The 24386-nt window shown below is 33.7% G+C and overlaps 1 protein-coding gene across 1 annotated transcript; it reads right to left on the bottom strand.

Moving 5' to 3' along the window:
* Positions 1–301: 301 nt before the first annotated feature.
* On the bottom strand, positions 302–22393 carry LOC138701680 (uncharacterized protein PF3D7_1120600-like). The gene is made up of 4 exons (XM_069828839.1): positions 22186–22393; positions 10422–14461; positions 6362–6479; positions 302–2671 (listed from the first exon to the last, which is right to left on the bottom strand). The coding sequence occupies exons 2-4, from the start codon at positions 14441–14443 to the stop codon at positions 2564–2566; spliced, it is 4248 nt and encodes a 1415-aa protein (XP_069684940.1). The 5' UTR covers positions 14444–14461; positions 22186–22393; the 3' UTR covers positions 302–2563.
* Between the last annotated feature and the right edge of the window lie 1993 nt (positions 22394–24386).

The raw sequence follows: 24386 nt of genomic DNA, 5'->3' as shown, positions 1-24386 counted from the left end.
CACAGTATTAAATGTTGTCTTTTGCGTAATTACAATGTGTCTCCATTTTTATGAAGAACCTAGTCATCCTAATCAAAATGAGTGCGAGTTGTTTGTTAACGAAATAGAGTTATTTTATTTTTAATCTTCTATTGTAATAACAACTACGTCTTTGACAAGGTACTGTAAAAAGGCTTCTAGTGATAGGGAGGGAAACAATGGCAACAATAATTCGGAAAGTACTGGAATAAAAGGTTGAATAAAGTACTTGATAATTTTGGGATAATGTGAAAAAAGATTAGTGAAATGTTATTCTCGTAAATAGAAAGTTAATATAATAATTTTATTTTTAGATACTTTACAGAATTAGAATCGTAGAAATTCTGTTTCTGATCTTACTTTACACAACATATCAATGGCTAAGAAGTGATATCTCGTATCTATAAATATGGTAATTTAGTTTAACAACACTATTATTTATATTAACTAAGTTATTATTATTTTAAATTGGATAGTTAACTAATGTTTTGTCCTCAAGTAGATCTTGCAAAAGAGAAAGTTTGTGTATTTTGAGAGAAATTAATTTTTAAAACAGTTGTTCGGTTCACCCGGAAATTTACAGATATGAGGTATCACTTCTTAGCCATTGATATATATGAAAAAAGTCTTTGTTTTTAGTGTTAATTCAAATATTTACAAGAGATTATTCAGCAAACCTATTCTTCCTATTTTGCACACATACACACACACACACATCAAGTATGGAGACTTAATTATTTTACATTTGTACTCCATTCTGTGGGAAATGAAAAAAAATAAATACAAGGTGTGGCACAAACATATCTATTTAAATGCGATGCCACTGCATGTATTGTAAATGGCACAGTGCGGCTCAACTGAGTCATTTTCAAACAGTAGCCTTGTTTATATGAGCATATTACCGTTCTGTCTATGTATCTACAGAAGATCTATCATTCAAGTAAAATGTTATTTTCATGTTACAAATCGTCTGTTTCTGCTACAACCTTCACATTTATGATAGTGAGAGCATGAGAATACTGTAAAAGAAAAATAGAAACATCTCTTCATTGCAGTGTAAAGAAATTTGCCTCCCTGGAAGCAACTGATTAAGTTCCATTTTTAATTACAGAATATCTGAGCCTGAAATGGTGTAATACCAGACTAAACTGTAATGAGGATTATTTGTTGAATATATTAATTATTCCATCTTCAGCACTTTAATGCACAGATTCCAGCTTATATCAATGGTTTACAAGCAAAACACATTAAGTAAAAAAAAAAATAAAATAATAATTCTAAGAAAAAGGTGTAAATAATGTATGTGTATAAACTTAGAATTGGAAAATGAAATGCACTTAAAGAAAAAGACTTACTAAAAATAATATTTTGAGAATTCAGTTTTGTGAGAACAAGAACGCCTTTTTCTCAGCAGTAATATTTTTGACTTAATGTGTTTTGTTTGTAAACGATGTATTACGATAGAAATGGGAAAACAAAGGCAAGGTTGATGAAGGAAATAAATTGGGTGAAAGAAAGAAGGTATGGAGGAATGGAATATGTACAAGATGGATAAGAGAAAGGGAAGGGATGAAGGAATGCAGGATGAAAGCCAAATTAATTTTTTTTTAGATAATGCTTAGTGTTTAAAATTAATCTAAAATCTTTTAACAATTTAATTCAGTTTCAGTTTTTAATAACTACTGGATAATTCTAACAACTGAATGTAGAAATACAGGATGCTATAGTGAATTAACCGAGAAATTATTTCTTTGTCATTTTATCAACTTTCACACCTTTATCTTGTAAAGGTTTATTCATAGTGCTCATTTCAACACATGCTGTTTCTAAAATACCTTATTCTCAGATATCTTTTTCACTCAATTGAATTACAACACAAAAGAAGGAACCTCAAAATTGTCATACCGATTATTAAATCAACTGTCTCAATTTAAACTGTAAAGTATTAGCCCAATTCAATAAATAATCCTCATTAGTGTTTAATTTTATGTCATGTACAGTTAAGCTATGTATAACATACTCAGTCTTTTCTATAGAAGAGAAACTGTACACTCATTATTCCTTCTCATTCTCTTGACAGTAACAGTGAATTCTCTTTACAGGCTAAATGTCACAAAAACAGAAATATATCACTCTAATTTTCCTTTCCGGACTTGTTTAAAGACAATGTTATGGAAATGCAATAAGAAACCAAGTAATTGTAGGTTTCTTTTAAACATAATAAGCCAGTATTTTCTTAGAGAGATAAAGAAAATGATACACAAAGCTGGTCCAAGAAACGTACAGTGGATCTTGAAAATCTTTATGATGGCATCCTAAATTTTTAACAAGCCAAACATACAGTAACATATCAATGCAACTAGTAGTACCAAGAGCTGTACAAAAACACATTGTTACAGTGCATTCATTCATAATTCTAGTGCCATTTTAACAATCTTTACAAAATAACTCATCTGTTTTTGTTACGGAGGGCTTTTTATGTTTTATGCCATTTATGTGTATACTAAAATATATTATAGGACAAGTCCTTTTGCTAATAAGAACTTCACAGCCGAAATGTAATTTTTTTCATATGTTGGTCTGTACTGCGCAGTATTTGTATGACAACACAACATCGTGAGCTTCGTAGTTTAGTCGCATTTTCTTTTATGATCTGAAACACACAGAACCAAATAATGTTGAATTAATTTTAACATTCTTAACATTAACAAATGTATTGTTTCAAGTACTTTGGCATAACAAGACGAGTATGTATTTTTAATATTTCGATACAATATAGTACTGATTTGTTATTCATTTGCCAATATAAATGGGTAATTTTATAGAAATAGTCTTAATTATTTTTGTGGTTAAGCACCACACAGCAATGACTGCGATAAAAATACATATATACAGAGATGCCAATCTTTCAAGTGAATTGTCAGTAATCTTACAGTCACATGTCCTCGCTTCTAGCAAAGTCAGTTGTAAAGCATATTACACGTTACCTGTCGCTTCAGTGGGTGGGGGGGGGGGGGAGCTTTGTCACATGTTTCGCAACAGCTGCTTTTTTTGCAAATTTCTTCGTGAAGCATACTTATCCATATGTTGTCATCTTAATCTTCTGGATTAGAAGTGATTCCAGGGTAGATGTGTTTAATGTAGGCCTGAATTCTATCTGATTTTTTCTCACAACAGTGATGACTCTTTCCATAAGAGTCTCACTGTGAGGCATACTTAGTACTGCAAACACAACTTCACTTTCACTTTATACTTTATACTCACTTTCATTTCTGAAATCTGCAATTTTGACCCTATCTGCATCTATTCTAGATACAATTATAATATATTCAAGAAAAGTAGGTATCACATTGGTAAGCTTAACCAAATCTGGATCTTTTTCAATAAAATATTCAAGAGGTGAATATAGAACACTTTTTGTGTGAAATATCTGATAATGTAATGCAATATCTTTATTTCATTAATTTCAGGCAATAGACAGTGTCAAACTTTAATACAGATATGTTGTTGTTTTCTAATGCCAGGCATTTGACAGTCATTTGACCTTTTGCACTCCAATATTTTTCAAAGATATTATCAGGTCAGCCATTGAAGCACAGATTTTGAGGTGTTCCGAATCCATTTCTTGGTTTGAGTTGCACAATGGGCAGTTAGGGGACTGATATATTCAAATTCTATCCAGGTGTTTGGCCAAACAATCATGGCCTGTTGCCAATCTAAATGCAGCTACAGACGATTTTCGTGGTAAATCGGGAATTAACTGTGGATTATGATGCAGAGAGTTCCATTTTTTCCCTTGAGATTATGTTATCAAATTTTGTTTGTTGAAGTCTAAGTATGTAGATTCAATAAATCTTTTCACAGAGTAATACGTAGATTTAGTAACAGGTCTGTAAATAGCAGTGCTGCCCTTCTTTGCTAAAGCATCCGCATTCTCGTTTCCCAGGATTCCACAATGGAATGGGATGGTATCCATTGGAATACAATTCTTTTATTGATCTATAGATATACAATCTTACATACTACGTACATATTTTCAATCTTCATATTTAAAAATTCGTCAGTGTGATAGAACACATTTATAACTAACCATTTATACCATCTTGTTTCAAAACATTTAAATTTCAAAGTTTTTAACGTCTTCTGGCAATCTATTAAATAGTTTCGGACCCAGATGTAAATATATTATATAAAATATAGCTGTTTTTCATTTTACTAAAGCTGTCAGATGGCAAATTTCATGTAAACTTAGGTAAGAACATATTACTATATATTATATTAAAAACTCATAATTTTTGTGATGTAAGATATCCTTCATTATACCCATTTCCTAAAAGAGATCCTAAAACCAGTGACGTCAACAATAAAGAAAATCATGAAATAGCTGAAACATGTCACTTTTCGGATTTACAGCAGTTGCCCGCCCATCAGAGAATTTATTTCCATAAAGATATTAAATATAAAGTTTGATGTGTCTGAGCTTCCCCCCCCCCCCTCAAAATCTCATTCAATTTTAATTGCAATTATGTGTTACTTTTGAAACATTTTGTGTGTGTATATATATTTTTTTGCCGTGATAATTTTGTTTTTCCATAATAATATTCTGTTTTCGCCATAATGCCATAATAATTACGGAAAATCCCTAATACTTGACACCTCTGTATATAGGAGTACGAGATTACTTAGTTTAACAGCAATGTATCAATTACTGGATTATTTAGCATCGATAGAATTGGTGATAGTGAAATGACGAGGATTTGCCACAGTTTACTTGACATTCGGAAAAAGCGCAACCAGGTAATCAGCCCAAGCAGGAATCGAACCTTTTTTTATTGTTAATGAAACCTGAACAAATAAAAAAAAATCGTAGTCTATAGGTTAGCAGCCGGGAATCGTTCTCCTAGGCTGTGCTCAGCTATGGATTTGAATCCCTCTTGGGCTGATTACCTGGTTGTTTTCTCGAGGTTTTCCTAAACTACAAGGCGAATGTCAGGTAATCCCATGACATACCCTCGAACTCATCTTGTCAAAATACAGTTTTTACTATAAGAAATTCCATCAAGACTAGATAACAGTGCAGTTAATACACTAAATAACTGATAAAAAGAAATAAAGCACAAAAGAACAGTTTGCTTATATTCCACCTTAAAATAATAAGCTTTAAATAATGGTATACAGCCACGTACTCTACAAACTGTGGACATGAAAAAAAAAATGAAACAAATTAATATGAAAAGTAGCTAACAGTTAATTTCCATTGTCGTAATATTCATTGAATTTTGAAGAATGCTACGTCAGTATTAAAGATTTTTTCTTTTGTAGAAAAATGTGCTGTACTTTTGCAGGATTTACTAATTATCATATGTACTGAAAGCGCTTTACATTTTACAATCATACAAATATTTAAGTATTACTCCAAGGACAATTGGAAACTGACAGCAAATATTTCCAGAATTATCCCAGTAAAAAATGTCATGTGAGAAAGAGGAAGTGACATGGCAAGGTATTTTATGTAGGCTTAAGACCAGGTAAAGGGTTCAGTGCTCTTCGGATCTGTGAGCCTAGTGAAAACAAGGAACAAACATTTAAATTTGTTCCAAATATTATTAAAAGTAAACCTAAAAAATCTCATAAAAAGTAAGTTTTTTATATGGCGATCTGAGCACAATAAAGAGGGTATTTTATAAAAGCTTCGTATAGGAGATGAGCAGGAACCACACAAAAAGTAATAAATAAACAAGCACATTTGGTTAAAGTTTTGCTACATGTAAAATACAAAATAGATTATACAGGCATCATTCAAGAGAAGAAAATCGATTTTAAAAGCAAAATAAAGATAGAATGTGTGCTCAATGGAAACATTTCAAGTAATGTCTTGCAAATTGTAAAGTGCATGTAAGTAGTTAGTTTCCTTTGTGGCATTTCACTGCTGTGATGTAAGAGAAGTGATTACAATAAGCTTTTAAGACATATGTTAAATTACACTCTTCAATACATTAATATTAAATTATTCATGGAGAAAATTGGTATCATTAATTAAAATTATGTTATTTGGATTATTTTAACCAAACTGCTCTAGTTAGTGCCTTAAGCAACATAATGGAAGAATTAACTTTCTGAGAGGTTCACTTTCAGTAGTTACGAAAAGTTACCTGTATGAAAATTTCAAAAAATGTTTATCAGATGGAATATATCTCATAGCCTAAGCCATGAAGTAAAGAATAATGATCATTTTATTGCTTATATTTTTACAAAATTCCCAAATATTTTAAATGAACATCTACAATGCAACATGGAAAGAATAGAACAGAAAGCGAACTGAATCAGTAAAGATTATATTTACCTGTAACTGTTGCAGATGGAAAAATCTCACACTTAGATGTGCATATCTGCCTTGCCGTTTGATGTATATTTGTTTCTTCGGTATGCATAATCTTGATGCCACTTCATCTTTATTTATTCTAGAAAGAAACACTGGTATGTACAATTACGAAGAAATATCTCGACTTCCAACACCAGATTTTTCATCCTGTATCTGGACTTTATATTTTGAATGTCAAAGTTAAATTCTTGTGTATTGTTTGCAAATAGTGCTTAATATGTTCTGCATACAATAATTAATTAAGTTAAAAAATAAAGTAAAACTGAAAAATATTGATTTTTCTTATGTGCTAAAAATTTGAAAATTATGTGCTGAAACTAAAAAAAAAAAATATTTTCTGAATATGAAAACATAAACATCAGAATGTCTGTAACTTACTAGAAAAATTTATATTGACATTTACCAATTGTAGCTAAACATCAGCTGTAAAATGTTGACTGGAGTTGCAGTGCACAACAAAATGTCATCTCCAGATTGTGGGTCACAAATCCTTACCTATTATCCGAGAAAAGGAATGTTCTACATCACACAATGTTAACCTTACATATCTGAAGAGAGGAATATCACTCAAACACACACACACGATTAAATTCACTTATGTTTTGGCTTTCCAAAACTTGAGCGACTTTTCAGAGGGTTTGGTAGCCACTATTTCTCTCAAACATACCCCTAAATTTTTTTCTTAGAACTTTTATTTTCGAACCTGAGATAGAGTTAAATTGCCTTTGAACATACTGTATTGGTTTAACTTAATTAATAAATCTACAGAAGTTTCTAATTTATTTATTGAGTGAATCAAGAAACCGAAATTAGCAGATATGAAGGCCAAGTCACATTTTAAAGTAGTATCACATATTAAATTCTGAATAATCTCAATTGCAGAGGCATCATCTTTGTGCAGTTCACTTACTACAGATGTAAATGCTTCAAAATGATCTGCATAATACAACACAGCATTAAGCATGACTACAGGTGTAGGAGGCAATGGAAGATCAGGATTTATCTTTTTGAAAAGATCAATCCGTGATGGTGACAAAGACTTTCTATTGGACACTAACTTGTTCACATTAGGATAAAATGGATCGGATTGTTTCATACAATCTATGCAGGGCGTGAACTACACACGTTACATGAATCATGTTAGGGTAACTTACACAAAGATCTTCAGCAGATAAAATATGTTTAAATCCTGTAGGAGTGCAGTAGAATACTACTTTTTGATAGCAGACTTAAGTCACAGACACTGGACTATCAACTTTTTCTTTCTGTGAACTGAAACCTACGCTCTTACCCTCACACCATCATTATAGAACAAAATATAATCAATCACATGACATTGTTGCTCTCACATTCTGTTATTTATGCAGTTTTATTTGTTAGTATGAACTGTTACTTGGGTTGTATTCTAATGTTTTTATTCTCCTCCTCTATAAGGAGTTCACTCCCGCCAATAAATGGATCCGACAACCTGATCGCCTCACTAGCAGTGAATGAAAACAAGATCTTAAAATGACAGCTAATGTTTGTCCGCTGCGTGCTATACCAGGAAGGTCCCGAGACGGAAACCACTGTCGTCGTTGCGTCAGTGAGACTGAAACTCTTGGCCACATTTTGGGTGCCTGTCCTTTCAGCGAGACACTGCGGAACTCTAGACATCACAGAATCAGGTCCATGATTGCCGAAGCCTTGAGGAAGAAAGGTCTCACTGTGCACGAAGAAATCCATGGCATCTCTCAAGAGGGATCCTGTCGGCGAATTGACATGCTTGTCATTCCACCAGGCTCTACATCCGCCTACATTATCGACCCGACAGTCAGGTTCGAGGCACAGGAACAACAGCCCGCTGAAGTCCACTCAGAAAAATGCAGAATTTATGAGCCCACAGTTCCATTCTATTTGGAGAAATATCACCTCACCTCCATTGAAGTAGTTGGGCTAATGGTTGGTGCTAGGGGCACAATACCTCGCCTCTTTGCCAGTTTCTGCAAGCAGTTCCAGCTGAACAACGACTTCATTCGTGATGTTTCCCTTGCCGCTATTAGAGGATCACTTGCCATTTTAAAATATCATCTGTACTTTGTTTCCTAAAAAGGGAGAATTTTGCCCGAATATCTAATCTGTTTGTTTACTATGTTTAGGACTGTTATATGCATGCTATTATCTTTCCTGTACTTAATTTTCCCTTTTGTTTGTTCTCCTCCTTTCTCTTTTGTGGTCTGTTTTTGTTTTCATTCAATATGTTTATTATGCTTTGTCCAATGAGGCAGTCCCATCGTTGGGAAAGCTGAAAGAGTGTCTTTCAATGTGTAATTATTCTACAGAAGTCTGTTTGTAAGGATGAACTAAACATGTGAACTGTCTTCATGTCTGCTTGCTTTCTTGACAGTTTATTTTAGAGCTGTCGATTTGATTAATATAACTGATTAACCAATTAATTTTAAAATTTGATTAACCAAACAAATGTTTTAATCGATTAAAAATTATTTTGTGGTGAAGGAAACATAACTGCATTGTGAAGTCTGTGTATCCTTTGTCAAAATAATCACCCAAAGGTAACTGGAAGTTGGTGTTTGTCCACATGTATCTGACTTTGCCAATTAGTTGTTTATGAAAATCTCAGTTCTCAGTGGCTCTAGATTATCAGTTCACTTTCAAAGACTGTGTGTGATTGTTGGTCCTTCAAACATCAATGTATGCAGTGCTGTATATTTGTGAACTTCAGTTATAAATATGGCTTACGAACTATTGCATGGAAAACTTGGTGAAAGTTTTTGGATTTAAATTAAACAATTGTGAAAAACTGACAGATAGAAAAACAGCTTCTTTGTAAAAAAAAAAAAAAAAAAAAAAAAATGCGGAAAATGATTCAGTTAGAGTGGAAGCACAAGTAGTCTTCAATATCGTCTTAACATGTTGATTCTTTCCAAAGTGGATCTACATCTACTAACGTTGCTATTTTCAGTTCATCTTCTCAATCAACATTGGAGCACCCAAATAGTGAAGCTTGTATCCTCTGTTAAGTGGTTTGTGCAAGATAGGATAGTCAACATTGTCTGAGGTCATGGTCTCAAAGTGGTTTTTGCAATTAAATCTTGATTTTTATGCTTACCATCTTCCTTCTAGACACAAAATAACAAAAAATCGATGAGTTGTATGATACTGAAAAATTAAAATTATTAAACGAACTGAAACATGCAGAACTTGTTAGTTTCACAGGACATTTTCGGTGTTCGGTGTCTCACTGTAGATGCTTGGGGATTACGGTGCATTAGATTGACTCACTTTGGGAATATCATAATTCAACATTACAAGTTAAGTATGTCACAGGGAAGCACAATGCTGCTACTTGCACAGAAGAATTTGAAGACATAGTTCTTGAGTGGAACTTGAAAGACATACATCAGTAAAATTTAAAATATTTGAATCGGTTGAAGCTAAAAGGAATTAAGTCAGAATATGAAGTTTTGGATTATGCAACAATTTGAACAACTGATGTCATGCGCAACGAATGGTGGAAGAAGGAACTAAGACTTTTAAGTATTCTTTTGTCTTCTATAACATAAAAATATAATATTTGTGTTATTAGTGGAATATTTTTTGCTTCTCCTGAAAAGTTGTCAAAAGTGACTTAATTCCTTTTAGCTCCGTCTGATTCATTTGTAAAAACGTGTGTTCTTCTTTACAGCATATGGAATAAATTATTTTAAAATAATATTAGTGTTTTTGTTCAAACTTACAATGTTTAAAATCAATTAAAATTCGATTAGCCTGTCAATCGATTAAAGACATCCAATTAACCTGCCACAAATGTTAGTCAATCGACAGTTCTAGTTTATTTGCTAGTATGAACTAATCATATGTATACAGTGATAAGTACCAATGGTTTACTGTCGGGTGTTTGGTTTATACCTTTCTCTTGCTATTACCAATTCCACTGATGGTAAATAACCATGCAGATGATATAATGTTGTTAAATAGCCGTTCAAAAAAAGGAGGAGATCTTAATAGCTAAAATACTAACCCTTTAGAAATTCTTAAGAATTTCACAATGCCTCTTGCCCTGCATATTGTCTTATCTTGGAATAGATATTCGCATGGGTTGCTTGCAATAATTTCACTCCAGTTTTTTGTATTTGTATGCTGTGCTGAGGATCCCTGATGAATAATTCCATTTTCTATGTTAAAACTTGGCGTACTTCCTGAGCATACTTGCATATTATTATAACCATTATTACCGAACATACTGTTCCCTTCACTTTGCACATTTGTTATCCCATGTCTTGAATCAAACTTAAGTAGAGGTGATTCATGCATTTTCTCTGTGTTTTCAATACACATTCCTTGCATTGCATTATTGTTCATAACACTTAAATTTGCATCAAATGCACTCCTTGTACAATTCCTATAGCCATCTTCACAATTATTTCTCTCCTGGAACTGGGGAAGTACTTCTTCTATTGTGAATTTATGATCATATTCATTATAAAATGTAACATCTGTTTCAGTATTACTATTAGACCACTCATTGTAATGAATATTAGTATCAACTTCTCCATTAAAGTTTATAGGAAATTCATTTTCTGGACGATTACTATCACTAAATTTGGACTTGCGTTCATTAACTGAAGATTGTATAGAGGAATTTTCTTGTTTATTATCACTGAATTTGTAGTCATTTTCATTTACTGAAGATTTTATAGAAGAGTTTTCTGGATTATTATCACTGAATCTGTAGTTATTTTCATCAAATGATTTTAAAGAAGGATTTTCAGGGTTATTATCACTGAATTTGTAGTTATATTCATTAACTGAAGATTTTACAGAAGGATTTTCTAGATTACTAACTTCATTAACAGATGATTCTATATGAGAACCACTTGCATCTGTGTTGTTTAGGACTCTTATGGTATTCTCTCTTACAAAACTGAAGTCTGAACATAGCACATGGTCATTATTCATAGCATTAGAATGACAGTTGTTTTCAATATGTATTACATCTTCATTTTCATTAAGATTGTGAACATTATTAAATGTATTATTTCCGACTGGTGTTCCATACATACGTATTATAATGTCATTGGTGTCTGCAGGATTATTCGACATTTCCAACCTACTGTTAATTTCTGCTGCTGTTCTCACTGATAAGCAGTTATTCGGAAGACAACTCTGAGTCTTCTTCTCATCCATATTCATGCATTCAGTCATTCTGTGTATTATACCATCAACTGATGTATTTATAATGTCAACTTTGTTCACATGTTCCACACTTTGTTGGGCTCTTGAAACTTCAAATAAATGTTGGCTATCCTGAGTATGTGGGGCAATATATTCGTCCTCTATGATCTCTTGTTTAATTGTTACTTCTCCCAAAATTTGTAAATCCTGTTCTTCGATCTCTTCCTTTATTACAATCTCCTCTGGTTCACTTTTAATAAAGGTAGAAGTTATATCACTGTCACTGTCCTCAGACTCAGAGGTGTAAACGTATGCAGTTTTACGATACTTTTGACAGTTGTGTTCTGCATGACAGCATTCTGTTTCTGCAAAAAGTATCCTAGCTATTGGTGATAAACCAAAATTGGTTTTCGAAATAGGCCTAAGTTTAATTTGTCGATTATGTGAATCTGTTAAATTTTCTGAAATCCTTTCATGCATGGTTTCATCATCATTTACTAGATTGTTCTCCACATTAGCATGCTTGTGATTTTTCTTCTGAGGCATTACTGTTGTTATTGTTAATGTCTCTTCATTATAAGAAATATTATTCTTCTCAGATGCTGACTCTATATTATCTATTTTAGATTTATCTTTGTACTTCTTCTTTTTATGCCCACTTGTACATGGTAGTGTTTCATTTTCTGTCATACTCATTTCATTATCATTGTGTTTCTTTTTGTTCTTCTTCGTCTTTAAATTCCTCAATGAATTTGTACTACTTTCTTCCTCTATCTTGCTTCTTATATTTTGATCTTCTTGGTCCTCATTTAACTTCATTGAATTGATTTCAGTTGTACATAGTAGTGTTCCATTTTCTGGCATACACATTTCACTGTCTTTATGTTTCTCCTTCTTTTTCTTCTTTGCCTTTAACATCCTTAAAGAATTTGTACTATTTTCTTCCTCCAGCTTGCTTCTTATATTTCGATCTTCCTGGTTTTCATTTGTCTTCAATGAACTGAGTTCAGTTTCACTTTTGTGTCGTTTCTTGTGTCTTTTGTCAGAGTTATTACATCCAATGTCTGTCACGATTCTTTTTTTCTTTGGAATTACTTCACTGTCATGATTTGTAAATTCACTACATTCTTTGTCACACACACTTTCATCAGGAATAGGGTCTCTATCCTTTCTCTTTCTTTTTTGTTTTTTGTGTTTTAAAATTGTTTCTTCGTCTTTATCAAGTAGCTGCTTGTCTTGTTCCGAAACAAATTCTGTTTTGTGCATGTCGAAATTCTTGTGATGTTCTTCATTTTCTGAGTGTGTACTATAACTGTGCTTATATTTCTTTCTCTTCTTTTTTTCGTGAAAATCATCAGATTTCAATATTTCTTGTCCTTCAAATTGCATATTGGAATTATATATATCATATAAGCTTAATTTGTCTGAAGTTTTGTTATCATCTTCTACACCATCGTTCTGTCTATCATATTTCGGTTTCTTTTTCTTTTTAAGTTGTTTATCACCATTATGTACATCTTCCTGTTGGATTAAATAAGACTCTTTGTTTTCATTTCTGTCTTCTACTCTATCTTCCTGTCTATCATATTTCGGTTTCTTTTTCTTTCTATGTTGTTTATCACCATTATGTACATCTTCCTGTGGGATCAAATATGACTCTTTGTATTCATCTCTGGCAGTGTCTTCCACTCTATCTTCCTGTCTATCATATTTCGGTTTCTTTTTCCTTTTACGTTGTTCATCACCATTATGCACATCTTCCTGTAGGATCAAATTTAACTCTTTGTTTTTATCTCTGGCACTGTCTCCTACTCTAGCTTCCTGTATATCTTGTTTCGATTTCTTTTTATGTTGTCTATCACAATTATGCACATCTTTCTGTAGGACTGAAGATGACAGTCTTTTTTCATCTCTGATATTGTCTTCTAGATTATCTTCTTGTCTATCATATTTCGGTTTCGTTTCCTTTTTGTGTTGTTTACTACTATTATGCACATCTTCCTTAAGGATCAAATACGACTCTTTTTTCTCATATTTGTTTATAGATTTATACTTCTTCTTTTGAGACATGACTTCAATACCATCGTTAACTGCTAAATCAGAACTTACATATTTATGTTTTCTATCCTTCTTTAATTTTATTTCTCTTTTATCATTAATATCTGATGAAAATGAAATTTCATGACATTTCTTCCTTTCCTTTGGAACCTTTTCACATTCATTACTGTTGTCTATCAGGCTACCATTTTCTAATTTGAAATCAGTATGACCAGTGTTAACAGAGTAATTTTCTTCATTAGTACAAATTCTTTTCCTTTCTTTTGAACCAGATTTTGTTCTTTTTCTTTCTCTTGAGTCAGCTGCCATCAACTCATCAACTGTCAATTTTACATCATTTACATTCGTTTCTTGATGTCTTTTAATTTCTTTTTTGTTATACGCGCAGTGATGAGGATAACTGATGTAACTGCCATTTACACAACTACTGTCCCTTTTCTTTTCGTAAGTACTGTCATGATTTTCTTCATGTAACACTTTCTTAGATCTGTGTTTTGATTTTTTAAGCTTATGACTACCATCACTGTTTTGTGTATTTATTCTTGATCTTTCATTTAGAGGATTTCTCTTAACTGTAATGTGCTTGATCTTTTTAGTCTTTTTTAAATGAGTTACTTTCTCTGAAATGTACGTTGTTGCATCATTTGATTTAAACTGAGAACTTGAATCAGACTTTCTTTTAGCTTTGTTTGATTTATTATTTTTAAGAGCATTTTTGTCCAATTTCAGTTTCATTAATGTTTCATTAGCCCAGTCCAAAAGTTCATTAGGATCAACTTCAGAGCAATTTTTATCTTTTTTTCCAGCCATGATGTCACCAAAATAAGTCTGAAAAAAAAATCAAAATTAAATTTGGCATTTATACACACAAAAAATTATAAAACTAATAAATTGATTAAATTTATTTATTAAAGCAAAATATAATAATGGAGTCCAATGTTAAGCCGACCAAGAAAAATATCATATTACAATAATCTTCTATTTGCATTCGTTTCTGCTGAAGATAGTTGAAGATACTTTACGTGGTCACTTTGAAGAGCACACTTATGCAATATAAGTGAGATAGGCATATTTCACAGTGTGATTACGTGATTAGTGAGGAATTGAGATTCGAAAAGAAAATTTGTTTTGCTTACATAAAAAGGAAGTCAAGAAGTGCAAAAAGAGAATGGCACATTAAGGGAATAACTTAGATATCTGACAATTAATATAATACAATAATCGTTGGTAACTGTGGGCCATATGAAACTGAAGTGTACAAACTGACGAAGAGTACATTATACTATGCTCTATATTAATCACATTAACAGGACTTTTGTTAGAAAGAAAGGAAGGAAAAAAGAAAGAAAGAAAGAAAGAAAAAGGCTTTTAACTATTCAGAAATTTTGGATGAATTAAATTTGAAAAAAAAAAAAAAAAAAAAAAAAAACAGAGGAAGATATTTTCAGCAGAAGTGTAACTGTTGGAATCTATACTCAGTAGTTAATTTGAGTGTGATTATTGCTAGCAATTTATTTTTAGTAAAACAGTACTTCCAAACTTCACATTTTAATTGAAATAAACAGCTATTTTTAATATAAACTTATATTATATCTGTATTTAAATTTAATGTCAGAAACCGCAATATAAGTTATAGTGGAAAAGGTAAAGGTATCCCGGTAACATGGCATGAAGGGGCTTGGGGGGCATGGAGGTAGAGCCCCATGCTTTCCATGACCTCGGCACTAGAATGAGGTGGTGTGGTCGGCACCACGCTCTGACCACCTTTTATTCCTGGGAAAGACCCGGTACTCAATTTTATAGGAGGCTGAGTGAACCTCGGGGCCGTTCTGAAAGTTTGGCTATGAGAAAAAAATCCTGTCACCACCTGGGATCGAACCCAGGACCTTCCAGTCCGTAGCCAGCTGCTCTACTAACTGAGCTACCTGGCCGTAAGTTATAGTGTGCCTTTAGATTTTTATATTTAAGTCACACATAGATAGTAATCTTTTTACAGTCTCCTCTAATTTATATTAATATCCCGTAGACATATTCAAAACAGTAACTTATATGATGAGATATCAAAGATCAAAGATGGCTACCAGTTTTGAATCCTAAATCACTAATGTTCCTAAATAGATATTCAGGGTTAAAGACAGTGTTCCACGCCATGGATTCGTGGTCTAAGGCATCATGGAGGAATAAATTTTCTCATGAAATTTCAGCCAGTATATGGGACCGGTGCCCACCCAGCATAGTGATGCACTTGGGGAGCTACAATAGGTAGTGAAATCCAGTTGTGAAAGCCAGCTATAACAGCTGGGGGGATCATCATGCCAACCACACGATATCTTCATTCTGGTTGGATGTTCATTCACCTCTTCTTCGGTATGTAAATGTGAGGCCAGCAGCTGGCTGGTCGGTCTGGGCCCTTCAAGGGCTATGGCGCCATGGATTATTATGATGATAAAAATAGTATTTTCACATACAACTTATTATACAGGACAATTCACGAGGATTTACCGTCCTTTACCGAGCTTATTTCCGAAGACATTCTGAGCAAAAAATGTCATATAAACATGGGTCTTATTCTCAATATTTACAGAGTTACATTTCGTCAATGGAACACATTGCTGTGAATGTGTGTTCTTGATCAGAGTGCAGTCAGCAGCCAGCGCGAACTCTATGGAAATCAAAGATAGCCATATCCAGTTATGTAGCGCGAGTGCTGTTCACAAGTGTGCAGTCAAGTGTACTCAAGCAGACGGCGACATTTTTTAAAATGTGTTGTAAACTCTGCAAGATTGTAAATTAGGATGCAAAATTTAACTGCAAATAATTAAGTCAGTGGAAGTGATGTGATTTGTAATAATTGTTGTGATAAGTGCGTAAGAATAATGTAATTTTCTAGTTAAAAATAGAAAAAGATATCTGTACGAAACAACTGAGGAGTTCACAGCACATTTTTAGCTTGATAATACTTGCCAATTAAAGAAATGATACTTCTGAATGGTTCTTCTCTATTTGTATTATTCTTTTATTTTCAAACTGAAGAAAAAACGTATTTTACAAACAATTTTAAATTAGTGTAACTCTCAAAATGTCTTCAGAAATAAGATTCGTAAAGGACGGTAAATCCTCGTGAATCACCCTGTATAAAGGAATAATAATTATATTTGCGCAAGTCTTATTCATTACTTTTTGTTTCGCTTGGTCTCATGTTTTCTGTGAGAAGCATATTGTCGTGTATGTGGTTATTAAACATGTAAATGCTGTTCATCCAGATACATCCCTCATTTTGTTAATTGTGAATAGCAGTGAATGTATCAAGTTATTAAATTTCATGGATTAGACTTACGATCCTTCATTGATTGGTCGTAATTCAGAAACAGTTCTCAGTATTAAGAAAAAAAAAAAAAAAGCAGCAGCCACAGAGACTCAAATTTTCAGCTGCCTGCCTTGAGAATGAGGGTCCTGTATCCTAGAACTCTTGGCTACTGGGACTATATGTAAGACCTTCTATCTGCACACCACATCTAATCCCAACACAATGACCCAAGATCAAAATATAACAAATGCAATCGTGTGAATGGTGCTATGAAACCAGCTCCAAGAGTTGGCCCAAAACTTTTCTCTAGAACTGTACAACATACAGTAAACTCATCAACGTACAAGAATACCAATATGATATCCAATTATATCAGCTATTTCATTTATAGCAACAGAAAAAATGACACTGCATAGATAGAAATTTTCATCCAATAATGAAGTAATGTAGTCCATAAACCAGTGGTTTGCTGAGGTTGGACAACCCTTCTTCCAGTAAGCTGTGGAAATGGAGCATCGCTGGGAGAAGTGCATCAATCTACTAAGAGATTATGTGGAAAAATGAGGTACCGGTAAGATTTATTATTTTTTTTTGCAACTATAAGTGGGTCAGGGCTACGGCATAGGAATCAATACTACCCTTTTTACTTCACAACCAATGACATGTTGGCCTTTCCCATGCAAGGTGCTAAAATAGATTCTGTCTGCTGTGCAGCCATAATTTTGTACATGAAAAGCAAATCCTCCAAAATGAATTTGCTCTTGAATTAACTTGCAGTTCCACCTGTGAAATAATGTATTTGGGATAAGTTGAAATGTAGTTTATCTGTGCAAAAATTCTTTTATAGGGCTTGATTGAACACATGAACTGCTTCTTTATCATGCTGCATGAAGTCTAGTCTGACACAATACAATACCTAGTTCAAGTGGTTTAAATTGTTGTCATTATTCCTGTAAAATACAAGACACGTAATTTGTAGAATGCCAATGAGCCTGCATGATTACTGACTGATGGCAGATACCATAATTTTCTGCAAAATCCTATAAAATAACAATTTCGTTTGCTGGTAGATTTTTTATAGACTTATAGGCTATATTTTAGGTTTTTTCAAGGGGTTTTCCCTCAACCCAATATGAGCAAATGCTGGGTAACTTTTGGTGCTGGACCCTGGACTCATTTCACTGGCATTATCTCCTTCATCTCATTCAGATGCTAAATAACCTAAGATGTTGATAAAGCGTCGTAAAATAACCTACTTAAATTTAAAAAAATAACATCTTTCTTTTGTCTCTTACTTAGAGTTTTATTTTCTAATGGTGAGGAAGGGAAGTACAAGCGCATTTCATCTCTTGTAGGTTGACAGGTCTGATGTTACATGTGCTTTGCTATTGCTATGAGTGATATAAGATGTTTAGTTCAATATTTTGCTGATATGGCTGAATGCTTGTCACACTATACTCCGTACTTTGTAAACCATTAATTCATTCAATAAATGAAACTAATTCAAAATTTTTTTTCGCCAATTTCGCCCTGAACAGCCAATGTATTGGGCGAGTTTGTATCAATTAAAACGTCTCCTAGAATTTATATCACTAAAATGTAAACATTACAGTTATAGTAAGGCTATTTTTTCCTAATTGTATTTTCCTGGATGATTTCACATGTATTAAGGTAATTTTGTATGTATAAAATGTCTCCAGCCCAAGTTTACATCACTACAATGTAAGGTTGCCCTGTTGCGACATGCTTTACATAATTCGTATTTCACTATTACTAGTAATGAAATTCTTGGTAATAAAAAAACCGCCTGCCAGTACTATAATTAATGACACTGGCTCTTCCTTACGTGAGGCTCGATATTTGCACTAGTTTAAAATAGGCTACACTATGGCTTTCAAGAATACTTTATAAGTTACTGTAAGCATGTTACAATTATTCTTTCCAGGCTTTTTGTGCTCTCTAGATGTCAGAAATACAATATATTAATTAAGCCTATATTACGTTATAACAAAGTTACAATTATATTCATTGCGAATGCACTGTATGTGGAGAGCAGAGGCAAAAGAACAAGATGCAATGTACCCAACACAGTGTATTAAACTTACAAGCAAATGTTCTGATGGGGGCAGATAAAAATTTAAATTTTTTTCTTCCATCATGTTAATAATGTCAAAAGAAGTGCTTATACAAATTTTGGCCACTCGACCGCAATTATGAGGGCCTTAAAAAAATTGATTCGCCAGGGGCCGTTAACAGAAAGAAAAAACACAATTTCATTGGACAGATTTATTAGAATGGACACAACTTGTTGAGCTATTTTCCAACAGATTTTCCATCAGAACTGAGACATTTCTCATATCATAGGATCGACAGAGAGGTGTAGACGCAGTCAAACTTGGTTCCGGACTGAGGCGGCTGACTTCTACGACACAAAAATTGATCCCATGGTATGACAAATGTCTCAATTCCAGTAGGGGATATGTTGACATATAGAGCAAAAATTGCTGTATCTGTTTCAATAAATATTTGCATGAAATTGTGCTTTCTTCTATAAACGACCCCAGGGAAAATCACTTTCTGGACGGCCTCGAAATTGCGGTCGAGTGGCCAAAATTTGTATAAGGACTTCTTTTGACATTATTAACATGGTGTCTTTTGACATTATTAGGGGTAGTTACCCAAAGAGCGAGCAGTCCTATAAGAGTACGCAGCTTTAATTTTCTATGTTGGCTGCATTGCAACGAGCTGAAGTGTAACTTCTAAGAAGGTATCTTCATAAGCGATGTTCTGATATAGAAGTCACTTTTTATTGCTGAGGATTATATTAGTTATTGGTAAGTTGCAATTTTTTATACTAATCTTGTAATTTTGTGTATTTTGAAATTAGTTTCTTTCTCAGGAAATAATTTTGAAATCGGTTTTACAATGTGCGCATGGAAAACGTTCTTCCATAACCTGTAAGTTCGTACAAAGCGGGAAATCAGTTATTGGATGCTACTTCCATCTATTGTAATGTTTTGTCAGTACAACCAAGTCTCAAAGAGGGCGCACAGCTGGATCCCTCAAGAGCGCGTGCGTACTCTTGGAGGACATTAACATTTCTAGCATTGTCGGATAAAATAAAGCAGTTTAAACTTCTTCTAAACATCGTGTGATTCTTCATTTTAGGAAACGTCGTGTAGGGAAAGTTGCATCAGCTGAGAGAGGACAGATAGTTTCAATTGTGTGTTGTCTGTATCCAACAGGCATCTACATTCCTCCAGCTATTATTTTTCCGAGGAAGAGACTCAATCCTCAATTGTACAGAGATGCTCCTGAAGGCACCTTGCACCTAATTTCGGATTCTGGATTCATGAACACGGAGCTTTTCGTAGAATGGCTGCAACATTTCACAAAATTTGTAAAGCCAACCAAGATTGATCCAGCTCTTCTAATCCTGGATAACCACACTTCGCATTGCAGCTTGGAAGCAATATTATACTGCAGAGAACACTTCATCATACTGCTTACTCTGCCCCAAATGCGAGCCACATGATCCAGCCCCTTGATAAAAGCTTCTTTGGCCCCTTAAATCTGTCTTTTCTACAGAATGTGATAAATTTATGGTTCGCAATCCAGGACGTGTGATAACTCACAGGGAAGTGTCTTCTCTTTTCTGTAGAGCATATGAAAGGATAGCTACTCTGGAAAAGGCGAAGAATTCATTCCCTGCCACAAGAATCTTCCCTTTTAACCCAGAAATATTCATGGAGGATGATTTCCTATCGTCTGCCGTGACATCTAGACCAGACCCCAATCAAGAAACTGAAGAGAAGAAGCCTCAACAGAAAATTCAGTTAAATCCTGATGTAGAGGAATCTCAACAAGTCCGTCAAAATACATTTCAAACAATTTTATCTCTCGTCCTGACGGTGAAAATAATCTGAATGGTCAAGTTTGCTCGCCGTCCACTCTGCTTCGTCTACCTTCAGCAAACCTCCAATCAAAAAGGAAGAGGACGGGGAAGAAATCAGAAATAATGATTTCATCTCCATACAAGAATGCTTTGGAGACATCAGGGAGGAAACAAATCGAAGGAACTGATCAGAAGTCCATTTGGTCAAAGGAGAAAAAGCGACTGAGGATTGACCCAGAAACTCCCACAACATCCAAAGAAAACTGCAATATTTTCTGTTCAGGTTGTGGTAAAAAATCTCAGGAACCGTTGGCAGAAGACTGGGTGCAATGTGAAAACTGCAAAGAATGGTGGCATGAAGCCTGCTCATGCTATGAGGGGACTGATGTATTTATTTGTGACATATGGTAGCGCGTACTCTTGAAGGACTGTATGCGCACTCTTAGATGCTTGTTCCTACAAGAGTGCGCAATGCCCAGATTTTGATTAAAGGGTCAATACTCCTCTATAATTTCTTGTGTAACTGATTTGTGTTTAAATAAACAATGTTCAATAACTTCAATGACATAACAAGTTTTTACTTTATCACTCAACTTTAACGCTGGCAAGCAAATTAATTTATGTGCGTACTCTTGGAGCCCTTTCCCCTAGCATGGTGGAAGAAAAAAATTTAACTTTTTTATCTGCCCCCATCAGAACGTTTGCTTGTTAGTTCTTGCTTTATGTATGGTTATAAATCATTGGATAAAAGACGAGTATTTTCCCTGGACCAAAAATACAATAAAAATGGAGTAAAATGGTTTATTTACTACCATAATAAAAAGTAGAGGTTTTCTAAAGAGTTTTTCGTATGAATAGTTGGCCTTTTCCCGAACACTGTGAAATTAAGTTACTTCATCCCATATGTGCATTAAAATAACTTTGTTGCACCCTTCATGGCTTACTATACTACATAACAATTAGTATCATCACTGTTTCTAAGGTGACAAATCATTTATGTCTTAAAATACTAAAAAGAACAGATTTGTCTGCGTTTGTCGAATGCGCATCATTATATTTACGAAAAGGCACTTGTGTGTGCACAAGGTTGGAATTTTGAAGTAAGAGGGAAAGGGTGCAGTCCGTGTTCTGGAGTTTATCCTAAAATTATGTGTGTAACCTAATTACTGCGCGCTTTTTATGCAGTCGTGTAATTTCGGCATTTGCGTACAGCTCGTGCTCAGAATCTTACCACTCCTGCAAAAGTAACTATTATCTTGCAGTAATCTATGACCGGGTCACTTTGTGAAAGGGAAATAATCTATGCATATTTTTGGGTAGAGGTTAGAATATACGTGTGCTTGCACTTACGAGATCCACAGATAACGCGGTGGCTGTAGTGAGAATTTAATTAGGACCTGTACACTACATAATAACACATTCCGACAAAAGCTCTCTTATCATTCTTATCACACAGACAACACACGATTTCGATTATGTTTCATGAAACTTATCTAATAACAAAACACATCAGCCACATGTCTCGTGTATTTCTCACTCAGCATCACCGGCAACAATCAGTGTTGCCAACACGCAGGTTAACAAGTCATCCACTAAATTTCACTTAAACATGCGCTGAAATTCCGTGAACTATTTAAAATTGCATCGCATCCAGAACGTATAAAATATAAAACGAATTTGGGCTTGGGGGATTTGTGATATCAACATCCAGAACTAAAGCTACTTTCTTTTCTTTTCAAGAAGTTATACACAAAAAACTCTTCAACCAGTGCGCATAATTGAAAATGGACCCGAAACAAAATTAAGTTCTATACCTGAATTGGTGAAACTTCCATGGTAATTTTCTATATCTCTCCACACTACACAGGAGAGAGAAAACGTACTTAAATCATTGGAACCTTTTCACATTTTTCGGCCTCACGTTCATAGGCGGAGTTATGGGGGGGGGGCGTGGGGGGCACTGCCCCCTTTCTATTAACGTTAGAAAATATTGAATTCAAAAGATCTTTTTTGCTTTTGTTTATGATTAAGTTTCTGTGCTTAAATTGATGAATTAATGTCTTCAGATCATGTTTTTGGACTATAATATTTATTTTTAATTTCTGAATGTATAAGAATTTCTATACTTCATTTGAGGAATGGAAGCACTGTAATGTTTCTTTTGTAACAGCCTGTACTCATGTGTCTGCAGGTGTTCAGACCGCCACTTGGAGAAATATGAATAACATACTGCACAACAATGCAGAAAAAAGAAAAGTGATCTCGATATAATGTATAGGCTACACTTAAAGACGAGATTAAATAAAATAATTAGAGTGTATATTTCAAATGATATCAGGAAGGTAAACTTCATGTAAAAAGTTTCTGTTAACACTGTTACGTAGTTTTATTGACGTATGCATGTGTTTCTGTACGAGAGAGAAAAAGAGGGAAATTGTTTTAAGTTATGCCCTATTATAATTTGTAGTAGACCTACAGTTCAAGTCCTATACAACTCACGTCAGTCCCGTGATTCCCCTGATTCTATCTAACCTTGGAAATGTTATTAGTTGATATTCATAGGTATTACCCCTGATCACATATCATTAAGATAAATGGATCATATGCAAAGTTTAAGAGGAAGGCAGAAAATAGGAAAGATTGGTAGCAGTTCACTGTGCAGTGATGAAGCGTTTCCCTCACAACTCATAAACTTTTTAACTTTTTCATGTTCTCTCTGTTTTATTTTATTGCTGAAACTCAAGTTTACAATATCATGCTCTTTCAACTACATTCCTTAATAAATATATATTTTTTATTTTGTGTTAGAAAAAAATACTGATATTTGACCATTTTTTTAAATTAATTAATTTTTTTTATCAGACAATCTAGCGAAGGTAGAGATGTGATTTTGCATAATATTGTAGATATGACATGCATAAATACACACAAAAAATTTCATCACAGAATTTTGGCTAGTTTTTGAGTTATGAGGGAAACACTTCATCACTGCACAGTGAACTGCCATCATTTTGAATTTTGAAATATATATATATATATATATATATATATATATATATATATATATATATATATATATATATATATATGACTTTTTTAAAATCGTAAAAACATTTTTTTTTTTCGTATGGAGAAGGACAGTCTTTTACACATACTAATTTTCATTATTGTACAAAATACAGTAATGGAGAAAAAAATGTTGAATATTTCCAAAATTTTATTGCTGTAAGCTGTGCTAACCCCTTAAACGAGAGGCTAGCTAAATGAACTCAAACCGAAGTATGTGGCACTGATCAGTGGGTTGGTTGAGGAGTTTTTTTAAAACCCGAGTCACACGGGGATAGTTTATAGAGTCAGTGCTTGAAGCCTCTAAACTTGATGCTATATTTGTGATCACACGGAGACATTAAACTTGATATCATGCTTGAAAAAAAGCGCGCGCTGAATGTTGTATTCGTAGTGATGTTTGAGTTCTTGTATTCTGTTATAGTTAATAAAAATCAATAGTGAACTGGCATTTTTAGTTTGGTGAAACTGAAGATGCCACCAGC

The sequence above is a fragment of the Periplaneta americana genome, chromosome 1 (genome assembly GCF_040183065.1).
Source record: "Periplaneta americana isolate PAMFEO1 chromosome 1, P.americana_PAMFEO1_priV1, whole genome shotgun sequence".
Classification (NCBI taxonomy): Eukaryota; Metazoa; Arthropoda; class Insecta; order Blattodea; family Blattidae; genus Periplaneta; species Periplaneta americana.
The sequence above is the reverse complement of the archived record's forward strand: the minus strand, read 5'-3'. Positions and strand labels throughout refer to the sequence as shown.

Coding starts and splice junctions, on each gene's coding strand:
- LOC138701680 (XM_069828839.1), bottom strand. CDS start 14,443: ATGGCTGGAAAAAAAGATAAAAATTGCTCTGAAGTTGATCCTAATGAA. Junction 6,480..10,421: donor TTCTTAAGAATTTCTAAAGG/GTTAGTATTTTA, acceptor GTTTCTTTCTAG/AATAAATAAAGATGAAGTGG. Junction 2,672..6,361: donor TCCATCTGCAACAGTTACAG/GTAAATATAATC, acceptor TGTGTGTTTCAG/ATCATAAAAGAAAATGCGAC.